The sequence below is a fragment of the Artemia franciscana genome, chromosome 8 (assembly GCF_032884065.1).
Source record: "Artemia franciscana chromosome 8, ASM3288406v1, whole genome shotgun sequence".
Lineage (NCBI taxonomy): Eukaryota > Metazoa > Arthropoda > Branchiopoda > Anostraca > Artemiidae > Artemia > Artemia franciscana.
Genome location: NC_088870.1, coordinates 20,443,873 through 20,471,192, shown reverse-complemented (window position 1 = coordinate 20,471,192; position 27,320 = coordinate 20,443,873). Strand labels below are relative to the sequence as shown.

The window sequence follows — 27,320 nt, the reverse complement described above, 5'->3', positions numbered from 1 at the left end:
TGCCCCCGGCGTCCCCGTTGTAGTTGTGTCCCTGTGTCCCGGTCGTCATTTATGTTCCCTGTGCCCCGGTGTCCCAGTCTGTAATTTCTCTTTGAGCGTCCCTGTCGTCATTTATATTCCCTGTGTCGCGGTCTGTAATTTCATCAGTTGACAAACATGACGTCAGTCGACAAACAAGTTCATGACGACATACAGCTGAATCCTTATAATGACGTCAGTCGACAAACATGACATCAGTCGACAAACAAACATGACGTCAGTCAACAGAGACACACAAACAAACAACTTATTTTTATATATGTAGATACTGTATATAACAATGAAAATTTTTTTAACTCACGTCCCTTCCTCCGGTGGTTCTGGGGGGGGGGGGTCAGCTCATCTCCAAAGACATAGTTATTATACCTTTCAACTATACTAAAATAATTACTGTTTAAAATTTTGATCCCACGATTTATGGGATAAAAGAGCACGGGAGGGAGTCTAGTTACCAACCAATTTTCTTATCACTTAAAAATGGCACTAGAACTATTAATTTCCGTTCGAATGAGCCCTCTTTTGATATTCTGGGAGCATTAGTTCTATATGATCACCCCGGAAAAAAAAACAAACAGAAACGCATCCGTCATCTAATGCTGGCAAAAAAAGACAAAATTCTACATTTCTGTAAGTAGGAGCTTGGAACCTCTACAGTGGGGTTCTCTGTTACGCCGAATTGGATGTTGGGATTTTCATTCGGATTCTTTGACTTTTAGGGGCTGTTTCCTCCTTTAAAAAAAATTAAACTAAAACACATTGCGTGCACATAGGTTGTCAAAAGGGTGTATCAGCATTATCTTGGGGTTTGGAGCATTAAATTGGAACTTACTTTCTTTTTGTGGGGAATGTTGAACTAACCAAAAGGCAATATTTGCATACTACTACTACTACTTTGCAAATAAACTATTAGTGCATTAGAAAAATAGTTTAAAAAAAAATCATTCTTTGATAGGCTGAATTGGATAGTGAGATATTCAGTAAGATTCCTTGACTTGTAGGGGGTGTTTCCCCTTTTTCGAAAATTAAACTAAAACACATTGCGTGCACACAGATCGTCAAAAAGACGTATCAGCAATATCTCAGGGGCTTGGAGTGTTAAATTGGAACTTACTAAGCTCTTTGTGGGGGATGTTGAACTGAACAAAATGCAATATTTGCATACTATTGCTACTACTTCGGAAATAAAATATTAGTGTATTGGAAAAATAGTTCAGAAAAACATCACTTAGTATGTCCACCTTGTCCCTACATAAGCATTAAAATCATCTTTAAATTTAATGTAGTAGTACTAGGTTTAGATCCAGGGTGTAATTTTCGGGACACTTAGCCTACAAGAAGGTAAAAATTTTGCTGTTTGCAGGGTAAGAGAGGTTAAAAATACTAATGAGCAGCCCAAATTTTTTCAGCAACCCCTCCAAGCATGCATTCACTGTCTGTCTCTGAAAAGCACTGGTAATATCAGAATTGATCGATCTTTAAAATCGAGTTTTTATCTGAAATAAATGATAAACGAATTTTTTCATCATCGTTGGTTTTCTAAAGATGCTTCCTGCAACAGGCAGGACCGAACTGCGTTCTCCAAGATGAGAAGCATGGATTTATCCATTGTGCTATTACAAGGTACACAGTTCAATGTTTAAAAGGTAAGTTTCGCTCAAATTTCAGTGTGTTCTTGCTGGCCAAGGAACCTTGGGGGGGGGGGAGGGTATCTGAATAGCGCATGTGCATTTCATTATGAACAAATATTATAAATAAATTTTCATTGTTTAAGGACTGTGTTTAACTCAACGTTTACTGTGTCTGTACAGGCCAAGGAGGCCTTGAAAGATTAGTATATTGTATTATCGTATGTGCTTTTCAATATGAATAATTCTTATAAAAGACCAAATTCAATTCAATGTTTTGCGTTTCCTTACAGGCCACGGAGCCTCTGGAAGTGTATTATTGTATTGTATGTGTATTTCACTATGAATAAATTTTATCTTAATTTAAATCTTTTCAAGGTTTGGGTTTGTTTCAGTTGATTGTTCTACGCAATTTTTTATTTCGAGTTTTAATCTGGGGCGGATCCAGGAGTGGCTCTTAGTACACGTCCCCCTCAAAGTTCAAAATTTGCACTAGATAAAAATGTACTTAATTATGATAGGTATTTTTTTTTGTTATGGTTTATTTTTCAATAACATTATTTAATTTTTTTTAATCTTCAAAATTTTCTGATTATTTACAGTTTCATATTAAGTTTACTATTGGACAAGGACTAATGATTCAGGCTAATTAAAATAGTTTAGTTAATTAGAAGGCAACATTTTATCTAAAAATTAAATAAAAAAACTAGTTTTTTTAACTGAAAGTAAGAAGCGACATTAAAACTTAAAACGAACAGAAATTACTCCTTATATGAAACGGGGTTTCCCCTCCGCAATCCCTCGCTCTTTACGCTAAAGTTTTTAATTGTTTTAAAAATTAGAATTGTGGCAAAGAGTCAAACTTTAGCGTAAACATAAACGCTCAAACGTTCTCAGCCAAGGATGTGTCGCCGCATTTTGAAAGTGTTTACTATAGTTAAAAAAAAAAATGTTTTGGTTATTCCGCTTTAGACACACCAAGTGCCCTGAGCCATTCTTGTCCCGTTCTCATTAAGGGTAACCAGCATGGGCCTAGGTTCAGGCATAGTTAAATACATCTTCAAGGTGATTGTCCCGTTTGGCTAGGCATCTTGTAAACTGTGTTTGTATATAGCAGACAAAAATGTAGTGTTAACAAATTCGGTTAATAACAACGAATGTTTTGTAGTATATGAGTTAGGAGAGTAATGTTTTTCGTTTTTTTTTTCATTTTCAACCTCTATTTTTTCCTCTCCTGCGTGTGTGCGTAAAAAAGATTTGTCTAGTAAATAATTTTCATAGTGCTCATAAAATAACTATATTGAACATAGTCCCTACGATGTCGAACCATAGACATGACAATAATGAGCTTTTTGTTGCACTGAATAGCAACTGTACTGTGAAATTTGAATTATTCTTCATTCCTTCGATAAGAACATTAATATGGTAGTGACTATAAATCTGTTAACAAACGGGAATCAATGCAAAACAAATATTGCAACTTTGAACAAAAAGTGACAATGTGACAGCACAAAAAAGACGAGTTCGTAGCCTAAAAACATATACATTTCTTAATAGCTCACTGGATCCTCCCTTCTAAACATGACAAGCTATGCTTTCTTCAATTTGGGATCTCTAGGGAAATAAAAAAAATTTAGAAAAATAAATAAATAAATAAATGCCTTTCTAGTCATTAAAAAAAAAACAAAAAAAAACGTCGCCATGCTTCAACCACACAATTTATAGAAACATTTAAGTCAAAACTTCATACTATAGTTGTGTCGATATTGGAAGTACTATATTATATAACAAATGAAAAATCAACAAAAGATGCGTTGCACAAAATACTAAATATGAAAGTTCCCAGATACCACACACAGGTATTGCTTTTGGCATTCAAAGCTCCGAACGGAGATGTCCACTGGTATCGTCATAAAGTTCTAGCCACCTTTTGAAGGTTCTCAGACTAGGCCGCTTCTTCTTGTCTAAAAACCTTGTAGGAGTTTGAAATGAATACTCAAAACTGTTTTATACGGGTAAGGTCACCTATAAATGTTTCTAAGGGATGAGGGACTTTCCCATGTCATTACATCCGCCCCCTCTTCTATCCATATCGATCTCCGAACGAAGCCACGCCTACTCCCCACTCTAAATGTTAGCGCGTTTCAGAGCTGGAAAATGAAGGTTCAAATTTTCCTTGATCAGATCAAAAAGTGCCCTATGAGCCGGTGCCCCCTCTTCCGGCCTCTTCCGGGCCCGTTTTGGCTGCTGCATCGTTATCAACAAGTCCAGTGTTTTATGCCTATCCTAAGCGTTCGTTGTAGCATTTCCATTTTTTTCCATGGTGCATAAAAATATGAGACGCTAGGCAAGCTAAAGCTTAATGGTTAAAAATACTGAGGATTAATTCTCTTGGTAGTCGAGACTTCTTCGTGAACCGTTGTGAGGGACTAGCTAAAATTGCACAAATATTGGGTGAAAGAAGACACAATGTTAACTCACCAGCCTCTCTCTTCCTAGTGCCTCAACAAGTCAAAGAAATATTTGTTATGCATGACTTTATGTATCAATTGACGCTAGTGTTGATCAGGCACTTGGTGCAGGAACCAAGATGTAAAAAAAGCAAAGAGCTTACCTAATCTTGACACGGCAAGTCTAATGGCGTAGCCAGAATGCATCCTCGCATGTACTTTCTGAGAAACAACCCATTATTTAGCAGAACAAACGGTTTTCGACGGTTTGAAGTCCCAAACCTGTACGGATAGACTCGAATTTGAAAAACCTAGTATCTACATTCAGGAAAAAAAGGAATGGCAAAGATGGGACGAAAACTTCAGAAAGGCTCTTGACAAAATTCTGTACTTTCATCTATTTTTCTTGCCTCCCAAAAGAAAGAAACTCATTATCTTGCAGTCTCTTAAAAAATTGAAATATGGATGCAAGGTTCAGGCAGAGGAGAGCTTGATCATTAAGAAAAAGTAACACTCTACTGCGACACTACGCAAGTGTGTAGACAACAGGCACTAACGCATTAGCAACGTCATTCTATCATCCAGGTTAAATTTAAAGACAAAATTCCTCAGCAACGCCCTTGATCCAAATTGCCAACAACATTTAATTGAAAAAATGAGGAAAGTGTAAGTAATACTCTACCCAGCTTTTCTAAAGGTTCAAGAGCATGAGCGATACCTACAGAACTTCAAAAAGAACATTTTACACAATTTCGTTTTCTTTAAATTCATTCGAAGGCCAGGTTTTGGTTTCAATATTCAATAAAGTCGACAATGAAGTTCCGCTCCAACATAACAAACGCAACCTGTTGGATAAACTCAATATTACGGAAGCCCTCCTTGGGACTCGATAGGTCACCTTGAAATATCTAGTCCAGGGGGTTCTCAACCAGAAATGATATGGCCCCAAGTGACTGGTGAAAATCCTCTTGTAATGTATAACAAGTTCCTACGGCGCTTCCCGGAAGAAACTCCCCTTCTCCCTTATGCAAAAGTCGAAGATGAGTCATGGCTATTTACCTGGTTTTCAGAAGCGGTTCTTGGAACAAAAGAGGGCAAGAAGTCCTATTATCCATGACCTGCATTCTTCATATTTAGGCTGCGGAGCACCACTACTATTTTTTTTTGGGTGATCTGCGGTTTTCGGGTCTAAAATGATAAGGAATTGAAACTTGGAATCTTTGTCCGATATGGGGATCACAAAACAGAAATAAGAGTTCTTCTAAACCCGATTAATTTGGATAGGTTATTTTCCACATAATTTGAGTTTTCAATTGATATTTGCGACAATTTCCATGAGCCGGTATTAGGCTAAATGCTTGCGCCACCTTTGGAATTTTCATCATCCAGTATTATATGCTTGCCCCACCTTTCATTAGACGGAATAAAACAAACGATATGAATAAAGGTAACAAGAGTAACGAACATGAAATAATAGCACTTCTATTAACATTTTTCCTATCAGGCGGTAAATCCAATGATCGTGAAATAAAGACGTCAACTGGAATCTCTAACAGAACAGAAATCAGGAAAAAATAAGTAGCTCGTAGATATAGTAATTAGCTCCCCCTTTTCACTAATTAGCTTGGTCTCTAGCCAAAATTATTATTTTGGCTAGAGACCCCTCTAGGTATATCAATATTAAATGCATTATGCGTCAATATAATACACAAATGCATTCTGTATCTTATAAAGATACAGAAAAAGAAGCTGATCGTCTAGCCCAATGGTTCTCAACCTTTTTTTCCCAATGGACCCCTTTTCCCCTCTTTTTATCTTGGTGGACCCCTTCACAGCTATTGGACATAAGAACAATTTTTTATTCTTCACTAATATAAATTTTAAGGTTTTAATTATCAAACAAATAGCATACCATTAAGCTTTATTTTTCAAAGAAAACTAATTTAATACAAATAAAATATTCTAATATAATAATAATTATTATTATTACTATTATTGTGATAATACCTTCAATATTAAAAGTTTCTACAAGGTTCTCCGATTGGCAAGCAACTAAAGCTCATGGAGAGTAGAGCTCCTCAGGAAGTTTAATTCAATCCAACATTATTTATGTAAACTGGATAAAAAAAAAAGCAATTGAAATTAAGTGTGTGATTAAAAAAAGGAAAACGCATGTTTATTCAATGAGATCCCTGTGGTTGATGCTTCTCGACAAGTTTCTTTATATTTGGTTATATCGATATTAATGATAGTCAAAGATCACCCCTTTTCACAATGTCAAGTCTATTGCGAGCTTTTGATAAAATTTGAGGAACATGACTAAATCCCGCTTCAACAAGATAAGATGTAGGAAAAGCAATAACGCAGAACTGCGCTTTATCCCAGAGCAAAGGGTACTTTATAGCAACATCATTTGTTTTCCATATATTGTACTTTCCATCTTTGAATTTTGTACATATTATTTCATCACTTTGTAATTCGATGAGGGGCTCTTGCAAAGATAATTCTATTTCGAAAACTCAAATCGGTATATCCATTCCGAGTAGGTCACTAAACCGATTCAAAATAATGTATATTTCAGTAGAAATTGAATTCTTAAAAATAAAGAGCATTCTGAGTTGGTTTTCCTCATGGACCCCCAAAATATCATTGTGGACCCCCAATTTGTTGTGTTTTGCCTGTGGACCCCCGGAAATATTACATAGACCCCTGGGGTCCATGTGGACCCCGATTGAGAACCACTGGTCTAGCCAAACGAAGTTGTCTATAGAGCATTAACAAAAAGAAGAAAAAAACATACCTTTTGAATTTAAACCCAAAAAATTTACAATAAACAGAATCGACAGCCACATGGGGAAAATATATTTCATATCATACTAAATGAAAAGTCAATGTCTCATCAAGAAAACCACAAGTGCCGATATCAAAATTGCGTTTTGTTTAGATAATAGTTTCTTTTCCAAGAGAAACGGAAACGCCAATAGTGGAAACACAAGTAGTGATAAATTAGCTACAAATGTAAAATAGAACCTAAACGCTTCAAAACCTAGTAAATAGTGACATTTCCTTTGCTTTCTTTATTACGTGAAAAACGGTCAGAGGGGAAACTACAATGCTTTTATCATTCAATCCATAGCGAATCATTACGGCATAATCTAATTCGATAAACTTCTTCAGAATCATAAGAAAAAGCTTCTTTGGCATTTCCATAATCACACAGAAGAACCAAGATTAAAGTTTCTAGACAAATCACTTGCTACTACGAAAATCAAAGGCTCAGTAGTTCTAAGCTCTAGCAACATAGTTCGAGTGCATGGGTGAGATGAGAAAATAACCCCATATTCCTATCAGATAATTCAAAAGGAGCTCCTCCAGAAAAACGGCAGCCCAAAAATGTTTTTTGTGTATTCTTAACTCCTTTTTAAAAAATGCTCGATAGAAAACTCCCTAAGAAGCATGCAGCTCTAAAAATAAATAATTCAGGAGAACGAACTTATTATATATTTATTCTTGTTCTTATAATGGATAATGGAAACAAAAAATCACATAGAGCAGTAAAAAGTATGTCAACCAAAATATACACGAAATAACTTAACAAGTACATTCACAAGGGATGCTATTTTAATGCAACGCTGAAAAAAACCTTGGAGATTCAAACTTTACTAAAGCATCGTAAACAATACAATGAGTAAAAAAAAACAAAAAAAAAAACAAAACAAAAAAAAACAAAGGTACAATTTTCCAAATGAAGCAACTTAGAACTAAATTTAATTACTTTAATATTACACAAATAGCTGCGCCAAGTAGAGTAACAAAATACACTCAATCTCTTTAGGATTATACCGATTTACATTTCACAGTCGGCGATGGCCTGACTTACCAACAATGAGCCAGATAACAAATTCTAAGGATCAGCACTTTCATTCCGATAGAATTTTTTTTAGTCCGACGGAAATTCCCGTATTCCAACATGTAAACTCAGATTTGATATTCTGCCTTTAATGCTGCAGATTTCTAGTTAACAATTTCTAGTTTAGTCCATTTGCCCAAGGCCAAATAAACGAGCAGGTTTCTGAAAAATATGCTGACTTTCTCAAATTTTTTGGAATGACCAAGCATTATGATAGAATCGGAACAAGACATAATATAAATTATTTTTGTGTGGGTATGTGTTTATGGGGAGAGTGGTTACACGGACTACGGGATTCTAAAATACAAAGCATGAAGGTAAAAGTTAGTCAAATGATGTCCTAATAAACATGAATTTTCACAAAACTGCTACCAAGCCGTTTAAAATAGTAAGAAGCCGCCAAGTACCGCTTTGCAACCCGTTCAAAATACAGCCGTTCAAAATCAAAACTCATTACCGCAGCTTATCTTGTCAAGAATTAGTGACCTTAGATGTTGCCATTGCCCTTATTGAACAGACTAGCGAAATCTGAGGTAATGAGCACCTCATTTTCATTTATTATGATCTAAGACCGTGTAAATACTATAATTTTGCATATACCCAAGCTACTTCAAATCCAATCGTTCAAAAGATACAATCCCAATGTGTCTTGATTTTGGAGTAACAGGAAGAGATCAGACAAAACTGAATTCCATTTCAAAGGCCAAATAGCGCTTTGCCCAAAATGAAACATTTCTTACATTTTCAAAGATTCATATTAAAAGTTATTTTAGTCAAAGATTAAGATGAGAAAAAAAAACGGTTAAAATTGCAGTGAATAGTGAACAAAGTGGCTTCATTTTAATAAACAGTACATAAGGTTACTGCACATAGACTTGAAGCTAGAGGAACTGAAACATGTTTGGTCCGAATTACGGCCACAGGTTCTATTACCTACTATAAAGTAAACATGCATCTGCAAATGTGAACAAGGATAAAGATAAACTAGAAGAATCTTTTTCACTTTAAAAAATCATTGAAAAAAACAAGACCCGGCCTCTCATATTGGGAACACTCACTTACATTACTCGGTATGTTGAGCCATGCTACACAGCAGCTAGAGTAGCCATATTAGTACCAATTTTTTTTGGAATACATGCCTTTCAAGTATCGGGTTCTTTCTCGACATCCTATTTAGCAATAATATAGCTAATATAAGAGCCTCTTTAAGGAGAAAAATAATGTGATATCAAAAGTTTGAAAGAGCAATCATAAACAGTGTATAAAAGAATAACTTTCTAATAACGAGATAAAAGAGAGCAAATTTTTAGGGCAAAGCTAGAATTTAATTCTCCATAGATAGTAGCGATGGTACAAAAAAAGACAAAAAATATGCATTATAATGTACGACCGGTTTAGCAAAGTTTAAGACATGATACTAGTCACTCTTAGCTTTGTCGAAAAAAGTAAGAGTATTAAAAGAAAAAAGAAAGGAAAATAGAACCATGACTGCACAGGAATATTGGAATATATACAAAGAGATATAACCATAAACTGGAGCATTGACTTACATTTGTTCATAAACAAAAGAATAAATTGGATCAATTCAAAATTCAATAAATAAGAGATATCAAGCCATTCCTTAGACAAGCTAAGTTTTGCAGAGTTTTTGGGTATGTTCTGGGTTGCTATATATTTAAAAATAATACTAGAAAATCCAAATTTTTGGCATTTAGATTATCTAGGGGATTATTGGATGCTGTAAAATAGACTTTATGGAAAAGTATAAATGAACACCGATTCCTATGACATACTCTAAGATAATGTATTTGAATACGGTGGACAAATTTGATCACTATAAAGTAAAATCTTTGAATGCACGCATCATGACGCCTAATACAACGACTAAATTATTTTAAGCATGGCAGCTGAATACCAAGCCTGCTAAAAAATTTCCAAATAAATATAAATTGAAAAAAAGGAATGGATAATCGTTTCTTTTTTAATTTACAACATTTAAGGCCGGATTTTTTATTTTAGATTTCACTATTTGAAATTTAAATTCTATTGCCAAGCATCTTTTTGGTTCCAACGTGACTCGAGAATCAAAAAAAAAAAAAAGAAACTCTACTAACTTACCATTAAAAGACTGTTCTGCTTGCACATCTCTCCCTAATATTCATTAGTCAGGAATAAATTTAATTGTAATATGTAAAATGGAAATCAAGCTTGTCACGCTAAACCATTCCTTTGCCTATTTGCCTAAAAAGTAGTACGTCTAAGAACAATTTAACTACTGCATTCCTTTGCAGCGTCCACGAAAAAAAAAATGTTTTTCACCAGGAGGCAATATCTTCATAAGTCCACTCACAAAAGCAAACGTAACACCAGAAATACTCTGAAAACTAATAAAAATCAAATAGGAATAATAAAGGTTGGGTAAAGCAACATTCCCGATGTACATTAATTTCCAAATTGTTTCACTTCAAGGATCCTCGAAAAACTTCAGTGGAATACAGAATTTTCACCTTACATTTGGAACTTTCTAAGGACAAAATACGTTGGAAAAGTAAAAGAAACCCTCCTTTCTCGGCATATATAAATTATTAAAAATGTATTCGCTACACAGTTTAACAATGACCTTTACAAGTTCTTTCTAAGGCCTGTGTCAATTTTTGACTGAACATTTGAGCCTGGCTTTTTGATACCACTCGCAGGCTTTGAAGCTCCACTAGACTTTGAAGCAACTGTTTTGGTCGTAGTTTTCCCGGCATTCGTTGTTAGAGGCCTAGATACATTTGGAGTTGTTCCTTTTGTAGTAATTCTCGGAGGGGATGTTACACGACCTTGCGAAGGTCTATTGGATATCTTATTAGCTTTATCAGAATTAGGCTGAACTTTAGAAAGGCCAATGCCTTCTTTACGACTTGCTACGACGGGTGCCGAAACAGAAAACGTAACAGTCGTATTTGTTACAGGTTTACTTTCAACTTGACTAGTATAATCAGGTCTTTCAACCTTAATCGAGCCAACGCCGGTCACAACTTCTGCCACAGGTCCAACTGAAGGCAAAGGAGGGGGTATTTTGACTAGAGAAGCGGCAAGGGAAGCAGGAGTAGATATTACAGAAACAGAAGTCGTCAATTTACTTGGAGTGGCTTGTAAGTTTGGTCTTGATGTAAAGACACTGGTAGAATAGGCAGCGTTTGGTGTAATTGTTGCTATAGGCTTTGCAAGTGGGGTTGTTAACTTCAGATTGGAGCTTAAATAACTAAAAGGGGCACCAGAATTGGATAAGGAAGAAATAGCATCCGTAGCAGAAGGTGTGGATGATCTCATAACGCTAGGTAAGGAAGTGCTGACACTCCCACTAGACGGCATCGATGCTAGTTTGGGCCAGACTGGTGTTTTCAGAGAAATTGTACTTGGACTACCTGAACTAGACACAACTGGGGAATTTTCATTAAAACTCAAGGTTGGGTTCCGGTCATTTTGTAGCTGTGAACTGTTCACATTCCCAGTTAGGGAGGGAGAAGTAGATAATGCCGCTAAAGTTTTAGTGCCTGAATAATTATTCAGTAAACTGGTCACTGTTGAAGGACTATTAGCTCTGATTCTGTTTGTTGCTGCGGAAAAAGACGACTTAGGGTTTGTAGAAATAAAACTGGAGTTCTGCGTAACCACAGGCTCTGCAGTTTTGAACAGGGGCTTATTTACTGTTGAATATTTTAACGCACTGCTACTAGGAGAGGATATACAAAACTTATTAGGTGTTATAGACGAATTAGTAGCTACCGATGAAGATTTCACAGTATTTGGAGACTTTGAAGAAGGGGAAGAGATAGCAGATCCAAAAGATTTAGAGGGAGGCTCCTCTTCTTTAGTAGCTTTCCAAGGATTCGCCTTTCCACCAGAGAAAGCAATCTTCCCTTCAAGAGCTTCAGGAGAATTACAACCTGTTTTTTTCATAGAAGTGGCATAAACATTATCTTTTCTGCTTAATTCAGACACAATTTCTGATAAGAGTCCATCGTTACTACTTGCAGACGAATTATCTTCGTCAGTGAATCTTGATTCTCCAGATTTTTCATCGATATTTTCATAGAAGTTTTCCGCGTCTTCTGAATTCATTAGATCCTTTTTGGAGAGACAGTCGTCATATAAATATTCCGGAGAACTTTCTTTAATAAAGTAGTTATCTTTCCGCGGGATTGTGCTCACTGGTGGTGCAGGTGGATTTGGTGGTGGAGACTTAGGCCTTGCTGATGGCATAGACACAGGTCGCTGACTCTTTCGCATGCTTCCAAATTTTGGAATCTTTGGCTTTGTTGTAACATTTGAGATACGCATGCTGTTAGTTCTTTCAACAGATGACCTTGGATTCTCATCTTCAGATTCGCAAATATTGCTGCTAAAACGAACTCGATTGACGTTACCATCAATTGTGTCCCTGGGAGGTTCTGGCGCAGCTCTTACGGGCATAACTTTGACTGATAAGTTGACATCCTGAGTGATTGGAGAGGAAATATCCAAGTTTCTTAAACTTTGTCGATCGATTTTTTTAATATTTTTCTTAAAAGTACCTTCTCCTTCATTCTTTAAACATTTTTCATTTTCTTGTTTAGGGTCTGAGCGGAAGAACCTTTGAAAAAAAGGATTATTGAAGATTTTACTTTCTCTTTCCCCTGACTTACTTTCCTCTTCCTTCGGCAATTTCACAAAGAAAGATGTTGGAGATGAAACCGGCCTTTGCTTTTTCTCTATTCTTGGCGAAGGATTAACACTAGTTACAGTTACTTCAACACGAGAATCCACTTTAACAGTTTCAAGGAGCGGTTGGCTAGTCGGTGATTCCGTTTTTCTCTCTTTCGGCACTTGTGGTGCTGGACGGACTGGTAGAGTTCCAGAATTTTTTCCATTGGTAGAATGATTCAAAACTGGGCTACTAATCACTGGTCTACTTGGAGCCACAACGGCAACCTTATTATCACCAAACATACTTGAAGCACTATTTATTGAAGATTTATTTGTGGCTGCCATGGGTCTATTATCAACGTTCTTCTTGTCAAAAGCACTAGTAAGAAAAGCAACTCTAGAATTCTGTAGAGGGATGTTGTGTTTCGGAGATTCGACTGGCGTCGGAGTTCGCTCTTCGGGCTGTTCATTTAAAGGAGACAAAGTAAAACCATTAAACTTTCCAAACATTCCTTTTCTTAAAGAATCCGGATTTCCCTTAGGTTTCTCATTTGAGCTTTGATCTGCCCGCCTTTCACTTGTCAGTACATGAATTGGCAAAATGTCTGGCCGCTGAGGAACGTTTCGTCTATAAAAAGAGAGAATCATTAGAACAGCTAGTAGTTGGGATGATCTCATAAGCAAACAGACAGGGAAGGTGAACAGGAAGAATGTACGAAAGCACAGGATAGCAAGCCCCAGCCTTCCATTGCAACTGAACTTCCATTGCTAACTGAAGGGTCATGATACTATGATCAGCACCACCGGTTTGGACTATGAAGTCTAGTGCCGTTTCTTTATTTACTAATCTCTAATCAATTCAATCATCTTGATCCTTTCCTAACTGCACTCATTACATAACTGGTAATAGTATACATAATATATCATCAAACTAGCTTTTTGAATAGATTTAAGGTGTTAAAAATATAGACTAGGATCATCTTGAGGAGAAAATTTAATATAAATAATTTCTGAGACCACACTAGCTAATCATAATAAAACATAAAATCGCGAAGAAAGAAAGAAAACGAGGACACTAAACAGCCAGTGAAAAGTTGAAAAAATTATGCAAATATTTCGGTCAAGACCTCTGCTTGACTGTCCTCAGTGCAAAATAAAACTGATAAAAACATAAAAAAAAACTTAAAACAAAACACAAAACCAAAATAGGATGACACTTTCTTAGTAACGGTGAAAGGGTAACTGAATAAAAACGCAACACTAAATGGCATTTCACAATTTAATTTTACGTAAAGCACTCTTAAAGGCTAATCGCTTTCCAGGTATATTATTATCAGAGATTATATTTGATTGCACAAGTCATAAATGGGACTCAGAGAAGTTTGTCCCATGTCAAACAGTTCGTGGTAACGAACTGTAGCAAGGAGCGACCCGGCTCAATAGTAACCAAAACTCTAAAAAATAGAATTTCTGTTCTAAAAAATAGAATCTTCTGTTCTCTAATTTCTGTTCGTTTTAAGTTTTAATGTCGCTCCTTTCTTTCAGTTAAAAAAACTTGTTTTTTTTTATTTAATCTCTATTGAGAGCTACCTTTCGTTGTATGTTCTTTTTTTTTCTCAACTGCCTCCCTGAAAACTTGCATGAGACCTTTAACCGGGCAATAGTGGAGGTGTTGTCAAGGAAAATGAAATGGTGTGGATTGTCGTACGAATGTTGAGCCAAGGCAGAATAAAAAATCTCGGGCCTTTGGCGAATCCCAATGGCCTTGTCGATTGAGGACCTATGTTCCGATAACTTCTCTCCTAATTGCTGTTAGGTTCTTCAAATATAAAAACGGCCACAAGAACAGGGAAATCTATAAACATCCTTACCCAAAATGGGGTTGGTTTTATCTTGGCCACTGTTGAAAAAGCTCCGTTTTAAGGTGTCATTAAGTTTATGTTTTTTAAGGATTCTTTTCAGTTTGTCACTTAATTTTGGAATTTAAGGTAGAAAAATGAAAAGTTTCTGATCATCCACCAATGGGACGATATTTGTTGGGGTTTGAGGAGTTCATGCATTCTTTTCTGCCTTTTGTCTATAATGGTTTCAAGTAATTTTATGGGGTACCCATTGCAAGAAAAAAAAAATGTCCTTAATATAGTTCAATTCGGAGGCTATGTGAGACTTTAAGCATTTTCTTATTACTTAGTCAACCAAAGTCAAAGTCAACCAGTCAACCCTATTCCTCTTTTTATGCAGGGAGAGTGGTTGAAGGAAAAATGCAAATACCTATCGTTATGCGTAGGCTTTCTATAAATAGAAAATTCAAGGCTAAGAGACTTATTGAAAATTACTACTTCTAGAAAAGGAAGTTTGTGCGTATCTTCCAATTCTAAAGTGTACTGAGGGTTAGAGTCCAGAGTGTTTCGATGAGTCAAGAAAGAGTTAAGTGACTCCTCTCCATGATCCTACACAGAAATAACATCATCCACAAACCGACCCCAAAACCGGTGAGAAAACGTCGAAGAAAGAGAAGAATAAAACTTGAAATCAGAATACAAATGACTGGACAGAAAGAATTCAGTAACTGAAGCTAGATGCATTTCTTTGCATCTAGCACAGCAGGTTTCTTTTTTTTTACAATTTAATATTAGTTATCTCAACTCTCGCAGATCATCAAGAATGTAACAAGATCTACGCTGCATGGGCAACGTGAGGTGTTGCAGTAACCTTTGTTCAGCTTGGCCAAATAAAGTGTTGCGAGAGCAACACTTTGGTTTTGTTTCCTCGCTTCGATTAAACGCTGAAGTTGTTAATCTGTAAGGATCTTAAAATAAATACTAGGTACACCAACTCGCAAGAGTTGCAAACCCCTCATTACAACAAGCAAAATTTACAAACCCCTCATCGCTGAAGATGATTGTAGCCTAACAGCCGATTATTACTTACAAGTCCCCTACATGTCTTACAACTGGAACCAAATTGGTATTACCATCAAATACACCAGAAACAAATAACAGGTACACCAACTAACAGAAGTTACGAACCACTCACTGCCGAAGATGATTACGAGCTAACTTCCCACTGTTGCTTAAAACTCCGGTATATGTCTCACAATTGGTATCGGCCTATTTTTGGTTTCAGTGTGTACCTTACTACTGAAGTTGTCAACCCCTTTAAACTTTCAAACTGGTATATCTCACGAAGAAATTTTTCTACCAAAAAATGAACGACATATACCTTGATCAGCTCATCAAGCGCTTTCAACTGCCGTCGAATAAATCTATTTGTCTTAGTTCAAAGTTGACTTTTTTTGCCGTAGGCCAAGTTTCTAACGTCATCACTTAGAAAGGAGCAAAAGATAAACTCTAATTTCTTTTAGCAATGAGAGAACTTTTAAAGTTTAAGAGGTACACCTGATACAATTTCTCTACCGCAATACGAGGTGCAAAAAACTTAATGATGAACTCAGCCGAAATCACGAACAGAAATGGGTAGAAACAATAGATTTTTGGCCCCAGGCAAGAGTTCTACGAAACTTTCCGAAATGGAAGGTCATATTCATCAATCCAGCCTAAGTTTCACACTTTCCGTAAAAGCCGCAGAGGTTAGACCCTTACCACTTTCTAGGAATAAGCTGAAATCAGGGTGCTAGGGAAAAAAAAAAGTGTGCTCTCGCAACACAATAAGAGGTGACGGGAAGATGCTAAATTTTCCCGATTCCAATACTAGTTCCACCTCAAAGTTTCGATGCCAATACGATTCTTCATTGTGATTAAATAAAAAAAAAACTAGGAACTGAAAGTAAGGAGCGACATTAAAACATAAAACGAACAGAAATTACTTCCTATATGAAATGGGTTGTCCCCTCCGCAATCCCTCACTCTTTACGCTAAAGTTTTTAATTGTTTTCGAAAGTAGAATTGTGGCAAAGAGTCAAACTTTAGTGTAAAGAGCGAGGGATTGTGGAAGGGACAACCCATTTCATATACGGAGTAATTTCTGTTCGTTTTAAGTTTTAGTGTCGCTCCTTGCTTTCAATTAAAAAAACTAGTTTTTTTGTATTTAATTTCTGAACGGTTTTGAATTAATATAGATTTGATTTTGGCTCTCCGCACATAAATTATTAAAATAAATTTGTATATTAATTCTTTTTTGGCTAAAAGGCTTTCTCTTAGTTTTGATCAGACGATTTTATGAAATAAGGGATGGGGAAGGAGGCCTAGTTGCCATGCAATTTTTCGGTTACTTAAAAAGGCAACTAGAGCTTTTAATTTTTAACGAACGTTTTTATTAGTAAAAAATATACGTAACTTTAGAATTAACTTACGTAACAAACTTTTATATTCTTATATTTTTATTATGTATACGAGGGGGTTTGTACCCTCGTTAATACCTCGCTCTTTACACTAAATCGTAAGTTTTGTCCCAATTCTTTAAGAATGGCCCCTGAATTAGAAAGGCCGTAGAATAAATAATTGAAATTACTAAAAATACTTTAGCATAAAGAGTGAGGTATTTATCTCCTCCTAAATACTTCTCTCTTTATACTTAAGTATTTTTAGAGCCCCTCATATGCGTAATCATCTCTGTTCGTTTTAAATTTTAATGCTATTCCTTACTTTCAATTGAAAAAAACATTTTCATGTTTATTTTTTCATTGTTTTTTTTTTTTATAGTAATGCTAGAAAATCCTGCGCCCTTTTCATTGAATTTTTCTTCCCCCATGACATATTCCTCCAAGGAAAGATCCTCCCACATGGCCCCCTACCCTCAACCCCACCCCCCAAACGAAAAAAAATCCCCCTGAAAACGTCTGTACACTTCCAAATAACTATTACTGTATGTAAACACTGGTCAAAGTTTGTAACTTGCAGCCCCTCCTTTGGGGATAGCGGGGGTAAAGTCATTGCCAAAGACATACTTATTATGGTTTTCGACTATGTGGAACAAAATGGCTATCTCAAAATTTTGATCCGTCGACTTTGGGAAAAAATGAGCGTGGGAGGGGGCCTAGGTGCCCTCCAATTTTTTGGTCACTTAAAAAGGGTACTAGAACTTTTCATTTCTGTTAGAATGAGCCCTCTTGCGACATTCTAGGACCACTTGGTCGATACGATGACCCCTGGAAAAAAAAAAAAAAAACAACAAATAAACACGCACCTGTGATTTGTCTTCTGGCAAAAAACACGAAATTCCACATGTTTATAGATAGGAGCTTGAAATTTTTGCTATAGGGTTCTCTGATACGCCGAATGCGATGGTGTGATTTTTGTTAAGATTCTATTACTTTACGGGGTGTTTCCCCCTATTTTCCATAATGAGGCAAATTTTCTCAGGCTCGTAACTTTTGACGACAAAGACTAAATTTGATGAATCTTATATATTTAAAATCAGCATGAAAATCCGATTCTTTTGATGTATCTTTTAGGATCAAGATTCCGTTTTTTAGAGTTTCGTTTACTATTGAGCCGGGTCGCTCCTTACTACAGTTCGTTACCACGAACTGTTTGATTTTTAGCCAGATTTAGAGCGCTAAATTTTCAATATATTTTTTCAACACTTTGTGCTGATGGCTGTGATAGCGTTCATTTAATAGGGATTAATTCTTTGTTCGATTTAAGTTGAATTGCTCTTTATTTTATTTTTAAAAACTAAAGCCTTTAATTAATTTGTGTTGTTTTTCCAATTTCCGCATTAAACAAATAAAACTTCCTTTTTTGATCCGAAAAAATAAATATGCCGAAATTTTGCGTTTATCTTTATATTTGTTCATTTTAATTTTTATTCAGTTTTTATTCGTTCGCACTTCATAGCATTTTGTAACATTATTAAAACTCTCTCATAGCAACTGGAGGTAAGAATTTAGAAACTACTTATCCCTTCAAAAAAAAAAAAAAGGCAAAGAGTGAAGAAATGAGAAAGGGAAAGATAAATTGCAGAGAAGAAGAGAAAAAAAACAAACAGATAAGAAAAAAACAGTGAAAAATTAAAAAAAATGACAGCAACTAGATTACAATAAATAAAAAATGGACAAAAACTAAAAAAAAAACTTGTGAAGGGGCACTAAAGAAATCGGATTAACACTGACTGGTTTGGAATTTAAACGTGAGATAGAATTAACAATAGCCAAATTTAAAGATGCAGGTGTTTTTCAGACAATGAGTGGCATTTAACATCCTATTTATTGTGTATGTTTTTCGAAGTGGCAATCCATACTAAACATAAGTTGCCAAAATAGGTGGCAAGTCACAAAAAAAGTCGTAGAAACTGTGACCAAAAGCTGTTCTTGTTATATTCAAGCACATTCTGCCTTAAAGTAAAAAATTCTAAATGTTAACTGAACTTTACCCCCTCCCTCGATTTTATTCCGCCAAAAACAGATATGCAAGAGAATACTTTGAGCCCAAACTCTTAAGAACCTTCTCCTTTTTTTTATTCTATTCATACTTTCTGTTTAATTTACCTATCTTATGGGACTTAGGTGAGCCCCCCCCCCGAAACAAACTTATACGATCAGTCCAGGATTTATATACATGGTTGCATAAAAAACGTCAAAAATTCATTTAAAAAGTAAAGAAAACAAAACTGTGATGTTCAATGTCGGTTTTTATTCTCCGTGCAAGGTTTTGCTATGTTGTTTTTCTCCATTCCTACGGTTTTGATGTCTCAACGTGAGACAATAATTTTTCTAACATTCGATAGCTGAGGTTCAGCTTTATCTAACTACCAAATAACATCTTTGAAATTCTTTTTTTTTTACGCTAAACTACGTTATGGGTAAACGTGAAAATATCCCTTTTTTTAGTTCACACGAATATCTAAAAAAAAGTCTCATTAATTTTACAACTCTTCATCAGGGAATAAATATACCTGAAACCAATAAGTCCAATGGTACAAGAAACTGTCCTTTCGGTGTAAATTACAATTATATGCTTGTTGCAAATTTGAATGTTCCCCAGAGAACATAAACCTTAATTAGATTAAGTTAAGTTGTGTCAAGTAGTTAAGTTTTTAATAGATAGATTGTTTAAGTTACAAGCTTTAGAACCTACAGATGAGAATAAAGACCATTACCGTCTTTTTGTAATGGTTTGAATAATTTCCTCCCTGAAGCTAAATAAAGGTATTTTAGCTTAGAATTTAAGGAAGGTCAGAATCCTAATATACAACCATCCGAAGTGACAGTAAATGAGGCTATAGCTGCAGACGGTTTTACGACTTGTAATCAGTTTCAGAATCACTTTATTTCAGTAGGTTCAGAAATAGCCGATAAGATTTCCCCATTTCCGAAAAATCCACCTTTTGTATCCACTTTACCGCCCTTACAGATGCATCTAAGGAGGATTACCTGGACGATCTGAGGGATACCATGTATGCCATGGAAAATAGCTCGTCTGGTAGTAACTTGATGAGTATAAAAATTCATAAATGTATTTTTCCATCTATATCTAGCATTCTAACATCATTCATTAATGATCGTTTCAGACAAGGTAAGTTTCCAGATTGTTTAAAGCATGGAAGAGTGACACCACTTTATAAAGATGGTGACAGAAATGATCTTGGAAATTATCACCAAAATATTTGTTTTGCCAGTTATTTCTCGTCTTATTGAAGAATGTTTTATTTCTTGGTTAACCACATTTCTTGAGAAGTTTAATCTTTTGAATATTAATCAGTTAGGATTCAGCAAGAATAGTAAGACAGAAGATGCACTAATATTTTTGACAAATATTTTTAATGTGGCTTTAGACAAAGGATTGAAGGTTGGTGCAATATTTCTAGACCTAATGAAGGCTTTTGATACAGTTGACCATGGTCTACTCTTCGAAGAGGTGTATGGGATCTGAGGTAAAGCTCTCGATCTTATACGGAGTTTCCTGAGTAACCGGTACCAGTTTGTAGACATGAATTGTTTAAAATCTGAATTGCGCCCAGTCAGTTGTGGTTCCTCACAGGGATCTGTTATTGGCCCGATTTTTTTTCCTTTTGTTTATTAATGATATGCCTAATTGTATCCATAATTGTTTTAGCGTTAGGAACATAACTATAAGTCTCCGGAATGAAACTGTGTCATTATTTGCGGATGACACAGTGGCTATCAGCGCTGCAAAGACGGAAGAATTACTCCTGACATCGATGAAAGATAAAGTGGATAGGTTACATTCTTGGTAGAGGGTAAGTAGGCTAAAGATTAATCTTGGTAAGTCAAAATCTGTCATTTTCTCTCAATCTCCTGTTTTTATCCTTGGATTAATGAAATTGTAACATATTGCGGAGATTTAAAGCGTGCTCTATCGATTAAGTACCTGGGGGTTTATATTCATGAGATTTCATCATTAAATTTCATGCACAGCGTCTGAGTAAATTCTGTCTCGTAATCTAAGTATAATGTGGAAACTTAAGCATTTTTTTCCTGCATATTGCCTACACTTCCTTTTATTTTTCCTTGTCCATCCATATATACCGTATTGTAGTAGTGTTTGGCTTGGTGCATTTGCTTCCGTTGTCAGGCCAGCACGAGTTCTTCAAAACAATGCTGTCCATTTGTTGGTTGGCCTACAACTCTGAGATTTGGTGCGGAACATCTACGAGCGAATAAGGATACTACCAGCCTCTGGACTACAAGAGTTATATACACTTTTGTTTATTTTTAGGCTACATCATAGCACGAATCTTTCATGTTTTAGAGTTTAGTTAATTTGAGATTCATGATTCATAATTATGACACTCGATCTTCTGGAGAGATTAATATTCCATTGATTGTTTCGACCCAGTCGACGTTTTCTGTGGTTTATAGGGGGATTAGAAGTTGGGATCATGTAGATCAGAGTTTTAAAAATAATAGTGATTTTCTTTCTTTAAAGAGAAGTAAAAGAAAACCTTTTTACTAAGTATGAATTTTAGTTCTTTTGTTCTATTTTTTACGGTGGGGGGGGGTGTACATAAATAATTGAGTACCTTATTGTGAGCTCTCGGGGTATGAATTTATTAGTATTGCTGAATTTGTTTGTTGTAAGGCTTGTGGTGCCGATTAGGTCGTACTATTGGCTTTACAAATTTTTTTCCTTGTCCTGCATTATTTTCTAATGTATTTTTGCCATCCCCTTGGACAAGTTTTTTTTAAATTCTCGGGGTGGTTGTTATTACTTTTTTTTTAAATAATTATATATCTCTCTAAAAAAAAAGAAGACTTTCATGCTAATTTTAACTCAATATAATAAAAAGTTCTTTGTTTCACTTAATTCAAAACAAATAAACATGACATACGCAAAACCTGAGAAAATAAGAAAATGAAGAAATAAAGAGACAAAACAAAAGAGGGTAATTTAAAGCCATAAAATAGCGAAAACAAAGCAAGATATTTTGGCAAAGACCTTCGCTAAGATGTCTAAATATGGTACAAATGTAATATGGTACAAACTTATTAAAATTTGACCATTCAAAATTTGAATACCTTATAAAACCATTCAAAATTTGAATTGCAAATTCCATCCATGCAACACAAGCAACCCGTCTATTGATTCGATTTGTATTAGCTGGACCAAGAGATGTTTTTTAACGAGAAAGAGTACGTACTCTTTATTATCTTTATTTCTTATTAGATCAACATAAATAGGGTTGATAAGAAAATACCCAGAATATCTGTTTAAAGCAATGCCCTTATGCATATGTTTTTCTGTTTCAATTGTTTCCCTAAATGATTCTTGTCTCAAAGTACGTTCTAGTCGTATGAATAGCCAGTTTGGTCTCAGCACCTATTTATGAATGATAAAATCCAAACTAAAATAAGAAAATGACTAATAAAAACAAGTCACTTTTTTCTTTATTTTATATTCCAAATTTTATAACGTATTGTGTCGAAAATATTAAAATTCAGGTACTACACTTTTCTTTCTCATGTATGGTTGGCTTTACGGAGACATATAGCCTAACTATTGTGCTTTTCGGGGTTTCTTCACGTAACCGTACCCAATTCAATTTTGGCCAAGACTTAGAGGCAGCCGTAATAATAAAATCACATAAAATTTAGATATTTGTCCTCTAAAGCTTTCCTCGTTAACCAAAGAGAGCCCTATGACCCCCTTCAAGTACATAAATCGATGATTAAGAGAATATAAACAAACAGACGTTTACCAGCTTTATTTAATGGCCATATCAAATATAGTTATAGTCCTTTAGAAAAGGCTAAGTCTGTTTAGCCCTTTATAAATTTTGTCTATTTGAGATAAATAAACCTGGTGATTGAAAGCAACTAACAAAACCAGTGGTGTTGTCTAGATTCATACTAAATTATTATCGAGCTCCCTCAAACGTTAGAGCCATTAGACAGTAATCAACATTTTTGTGAAGGTTTTAGCACAAAAGTTCATTGGTAGATGTTCTACCAAGGAGCATCTACTGTTCAAATTACTCACCTTGGCTGTTTTAGCTTCTCCCACAGTTGTTGCCTTTTTTGGGGATTCCTGTAGTAGTAATAAATGAAGCCTATCAAAATTACGACTGGGATTAGACCAAAAAACATGTAAATGATTGTCTGCATAGTTTTTGATCCAGCTGGATTCATTGCTGGGCCACTGTCTTCACTGCCACCAAAACCTGGATAGTCACAGTATGGTGGAGCATATCCAAAGTTACAATGGCATCTGCCGTTGCTGTTACATATACCATTGCCATGACAGTCGAACGGACACCCGGTGCCGATTACAGAGGAGACTGCAGTGCACTTTTGATTGAGGCACATCTAAAAGAGACATTTACTTATATTCGAATACAATTATACCCCAATTAATCATATTCTAATTCGGTAGTCCGATTTCTGCTATTTGCATACGATTCGTATTTAACCCGCTGTACCTATTTTCATTACTGTATATTTTTGCTTCATTTGCCACGACCTTCTCATAATGAGGAAACTATTTCCAAATATAGAACTACTCTCATTATGTCGTTTGGCAAATTATCGAACAAGCTGTCCGACAATGACTTTTTTTTTCTTCTTTTTTTAGGTCTAATTACAGTTCAATCAGGCTCACGAAGAGTTATAATGTTTGTTGTTTAATTTCCTTTTTTCATCCTTTTGCCGCAATTTATTTAATGTTTCTTGTTTGTTTGTTTTTGTTTGTCTTTCTTTTTTGTTGTCCCTTTTCTTTTTCGTTACTGCGCTATATTTTACAAGTTCATAAATTGGGTAAAAAAATACAAACAAAACCATTCTCTTCCGTGAGCATCTCGATTCGTTAAAAAAAGAAAAATAATTAGTTCGTAGAAATTGCACTATCAGTTACAAGGTTAAATGAAAAACAATTACTATAAAATATACAGGGTTTTGAATAGGAGTTTGAATAATTACAACTACAAATAAAGTATATTTTGAGAATGCTTCTGACCAGACAAATGGTCTCATTTCTTTATGAAATTTTTCGTTCTTTGGAGAGGAATGGGCTTCAGACCAATCAGTGCCCTTCCCCAAGTATTACCTGAACATAGAGTTTCCATAGTTCATTGTGCTTTTTCTTGCCTTCCACCATTGGGAAGAAGCGCGTAGTTTTATTTACACTGGGCTTCATTTACCAGAAGAAGGTAGTTTTTATTCACAGTTAAACCGTTAACCTTTCATATTAATCGCCATCGTCACTTGCAGATCTAACAAGACAAAAATATCAGCTTTTTAACAGACGTGAAAAGAAGCGGGACATCTGTAATGGTAATAATTCCATAAAAGTCGAAAGGTTTGCAGCCTTGTTCTTCTCTATATATGCAGTAGAGACTTGGGATCTAAAAAAAAAAAAGAAAAAGGCAAAAGAATCATCTTGTTTGAATACGTTTGTCTTCGAAGTTACCAGTCAATTGTTTTTTTTACCTTGCAGTTTCCCGCCACAGACAGTTTTTAATATTTTCGTCCTGTGGTGGCGCAGTGGGTTTGATCTTGGCTTGGTAACACGGGACCCAGAGATCGAATCATGCTGCAGGAATGCACTGCAGGGCCGACGCAGGGACCTTAGTAGTCAAGAAGCGTCGTTAATCCGATACAATACAATACCCAAATATCTGCTTTCAAGAAGATGATGAATCCCTCCATCCAAATTGAGAGAGGCCAACACTTCGTGAAAAATGTCATCAGAGTCAATCAACGGAGGGAGGTGCTTAGGACATCGTGGTTGCAGCGGTGGCTGCAAACTAGTAAAGGACGAACGCAAAATTAATTATTTTGAAACCGAATCAGATCAATATAAAACGTACAACATTAGAATCACCATAACCAAAAGCCTTATACATTAATCTTACAGTCCTCTGGCTTGAAAAAGAGGAAAATCACTTTTTTTGCATGGGAAGCACTTATGTGTCCTCTTTTTTTCTTCTTCTAAGAAAGGATAGCCATGGAGTTGCAAATGCAGGACTATACTGGTAACTACGGGGATCCGATTGGTGAGGTAGTCCCAGAAACACCTTACGGCGTGCCTATCGACAGATTAAGAAACCTCTACGTTTTACTCCCTCCTACAAAGGAAGGTGTAACTCCCTCCTTACTCCTACTTAGCTGCATGACTAAATCAGTGGATTGATTTTCGGCTCTTTCTTGATGCCTTGTAGTGCAGACAGAACTGTGGTTTATGGTTAAGGATGCAATTAGATATTATGGAGTAAACATGACACAGCACATACAGATACTTTTCATAGGTCACTTTTCGTACCAGATTAATTTCTTCCCTAAATTAGTTTGGTAAAAGAAGTAACTGTGATGACCTGACTGTTAATGGTGCTTTAACTTACATGGCGGAAAATGTTTAGCCTAGGCACTAAAACAATCTAATCCAAGAGAAGTTCATAATCTACGTGTCAAATGAAAATTGGCAAAAAAAAATCTCACAACATTTGTTCTAGCCTGTATTATTCTTGCAAAAATTGCATGTTAGCTAAGATAATAATATGAGATATTCATTTCGAAATTCCTATCACAAGCCCAAAAGGGCCAAATTCGCATTTCGGAGTCATATCAGCAAAAACAAAATCATAAAAAAGCACAACAATTAATAAACTAGCAAACAATACCAAAACCACAATATCAGAATGACGAACCATTTCTTGGTCAAAAATATCAAACTACAAAATGTCCGCTAGTTAAAAAGGTAAAAACTGAAAAAAAACGAAAAAAAAGAAATAATATATATTAAAAAGGCTTATAAAGGTACATATAAAAAGGGGAAGACAAAACAAGGGAACGAACATAAAACTTGGGTATCACCAGAACCAGATAATAAAAAAGAAAACTAGCTATTCATTTTATCAGTAATCTAGGGGACAAAGATTTTTTGTCATATCTGGAGGTAAAGCAACGAATGAGAGACAAGTTAGGAACGGGTTCAGAAACAGTCCGTTGCGGGCAGGCGCTGTCTGGGTGGGGAGTGTCTTTTGCAGAAACTATGTTCCGTGCGTTCTGCAATTTCTTCAAAAAATTGCACAACGTACATCTCCTGTGTTCAAGTATTTCCAACCTGGCCTTTTTTAGAAGTTGCAAGAATGGAACATTGGCTTCTTTGAGAATGATTCAGAGCTCTTTTTTGAATGGATTCGATTTTTCCTATTCTTCAAGGGATGTCGAACTGAACAAGCATATTCAAGATGTGGGCAAACAAAGGAAGCATAAACCCTTAAAGAATGGGAGGAGTGACGCTAAATTTTAAGGAGTGAAGTGGACCCATTAGCTCTATGAACAATATCTTTAATATGGATATCTCACTTTATATTAGAAGAAATATGACCCCAAGTAACTTAAAGGAGGACACAGAAATATCTGGGGGGATAGTGTTGAAAAAATGAAGTGAGGTTTTAAGGAAACATATTGGCATTATCATGGATTTAGAGGGGTTTACTTTCCTGTCTAAATCCACAGCGTCGTCTGCAATGTCATTGAGGATGCTCATAGTTACTTAATAAATTTCTGTAGCAGATTTCAACAACCTTTAGGTCATCCATAAATTCTATCTGTCAGGAAATTCCTTAGCAAGGCTATTAATAATAACTGAAAAAGGAGGGGACCTAGGAGAGTACCTTGGGGCACTCCATTGTGGACAGGGAGGGGACTGGAACAACAATTCTGATATTTGACTACCTGGGATCTACCTGATAAGAAGAAGGCATCCATTTAAACCAGGAAAGTTTCTCAACTAATATATTGTAATCAAATGCTTTCTAAAGACCAATGGAAATTAAATTGAATTTAGCCAGCAATTAGGTTTTTCGGAATTTTCCCAATTGAGTCGATAAGAAAAACAAGGTAGCGGGAAATAGAAGTGGATTTAACGTTACCGAACTGCCTCAGGTCAGTAACAGATACAATTTTTTCTTTTAGCCAATCTGCAAAAAATCATTCATATAAGTTTCGGGAATAAGGGAGTGAGACAAATAGGACAAACCCCTTCAAAACCAGACTTTCCCTCTTTCTTATATAAGGGGGTTATGTTGCCATATTTGAGAAAATTGGTCAGACTCAGTAACCCCATTGAAAAGAACAGACAAAGGCTTTGAAAGGAAGTCACTGAAAGCACTAATAAGAGGAAATGGGATATCTAAAGGGCGAAAACTTGTTTTTCTTAGTTTCCCAATTCTTCTTTCGATCTCAGACGGAGAGATGGAGGG

The 27,320-nt window shown here is 35.7% G+C and overlaps 1 protein-coding gene across 1 annotated transcript in view; it reads right to left on the bottom strand.

The window, feature by feature from the left end:
• Positions 1 to 7,596: 7,596 nt before the first annotated feature.
• Positions 7,597 to 27,320, bottom strand: part of LOC136030113 (uncharacterized) — a 115,462-nt gene continuing 95,738 nt past the window's right edge. Inside the window, exons 15-16 of the mRNA XM_065708789.1 lie at positions 23,099 to 23,424; positions 7,597 to 13,326 (exon numbers count right to left, since the gene is read on the bottom strand). Coding sequence (XP_065564861.1) covers positions 10,647 to 13,326; positions 23,099 to 23,424 — 3,006 coding nt within the window. The 3' untranslated portion in view covers positions 7,597 to 10,646. The remainder of the gene's footprint in view (positions 13,327 to 23,098; positions 23,425 to 27,320) is intronic.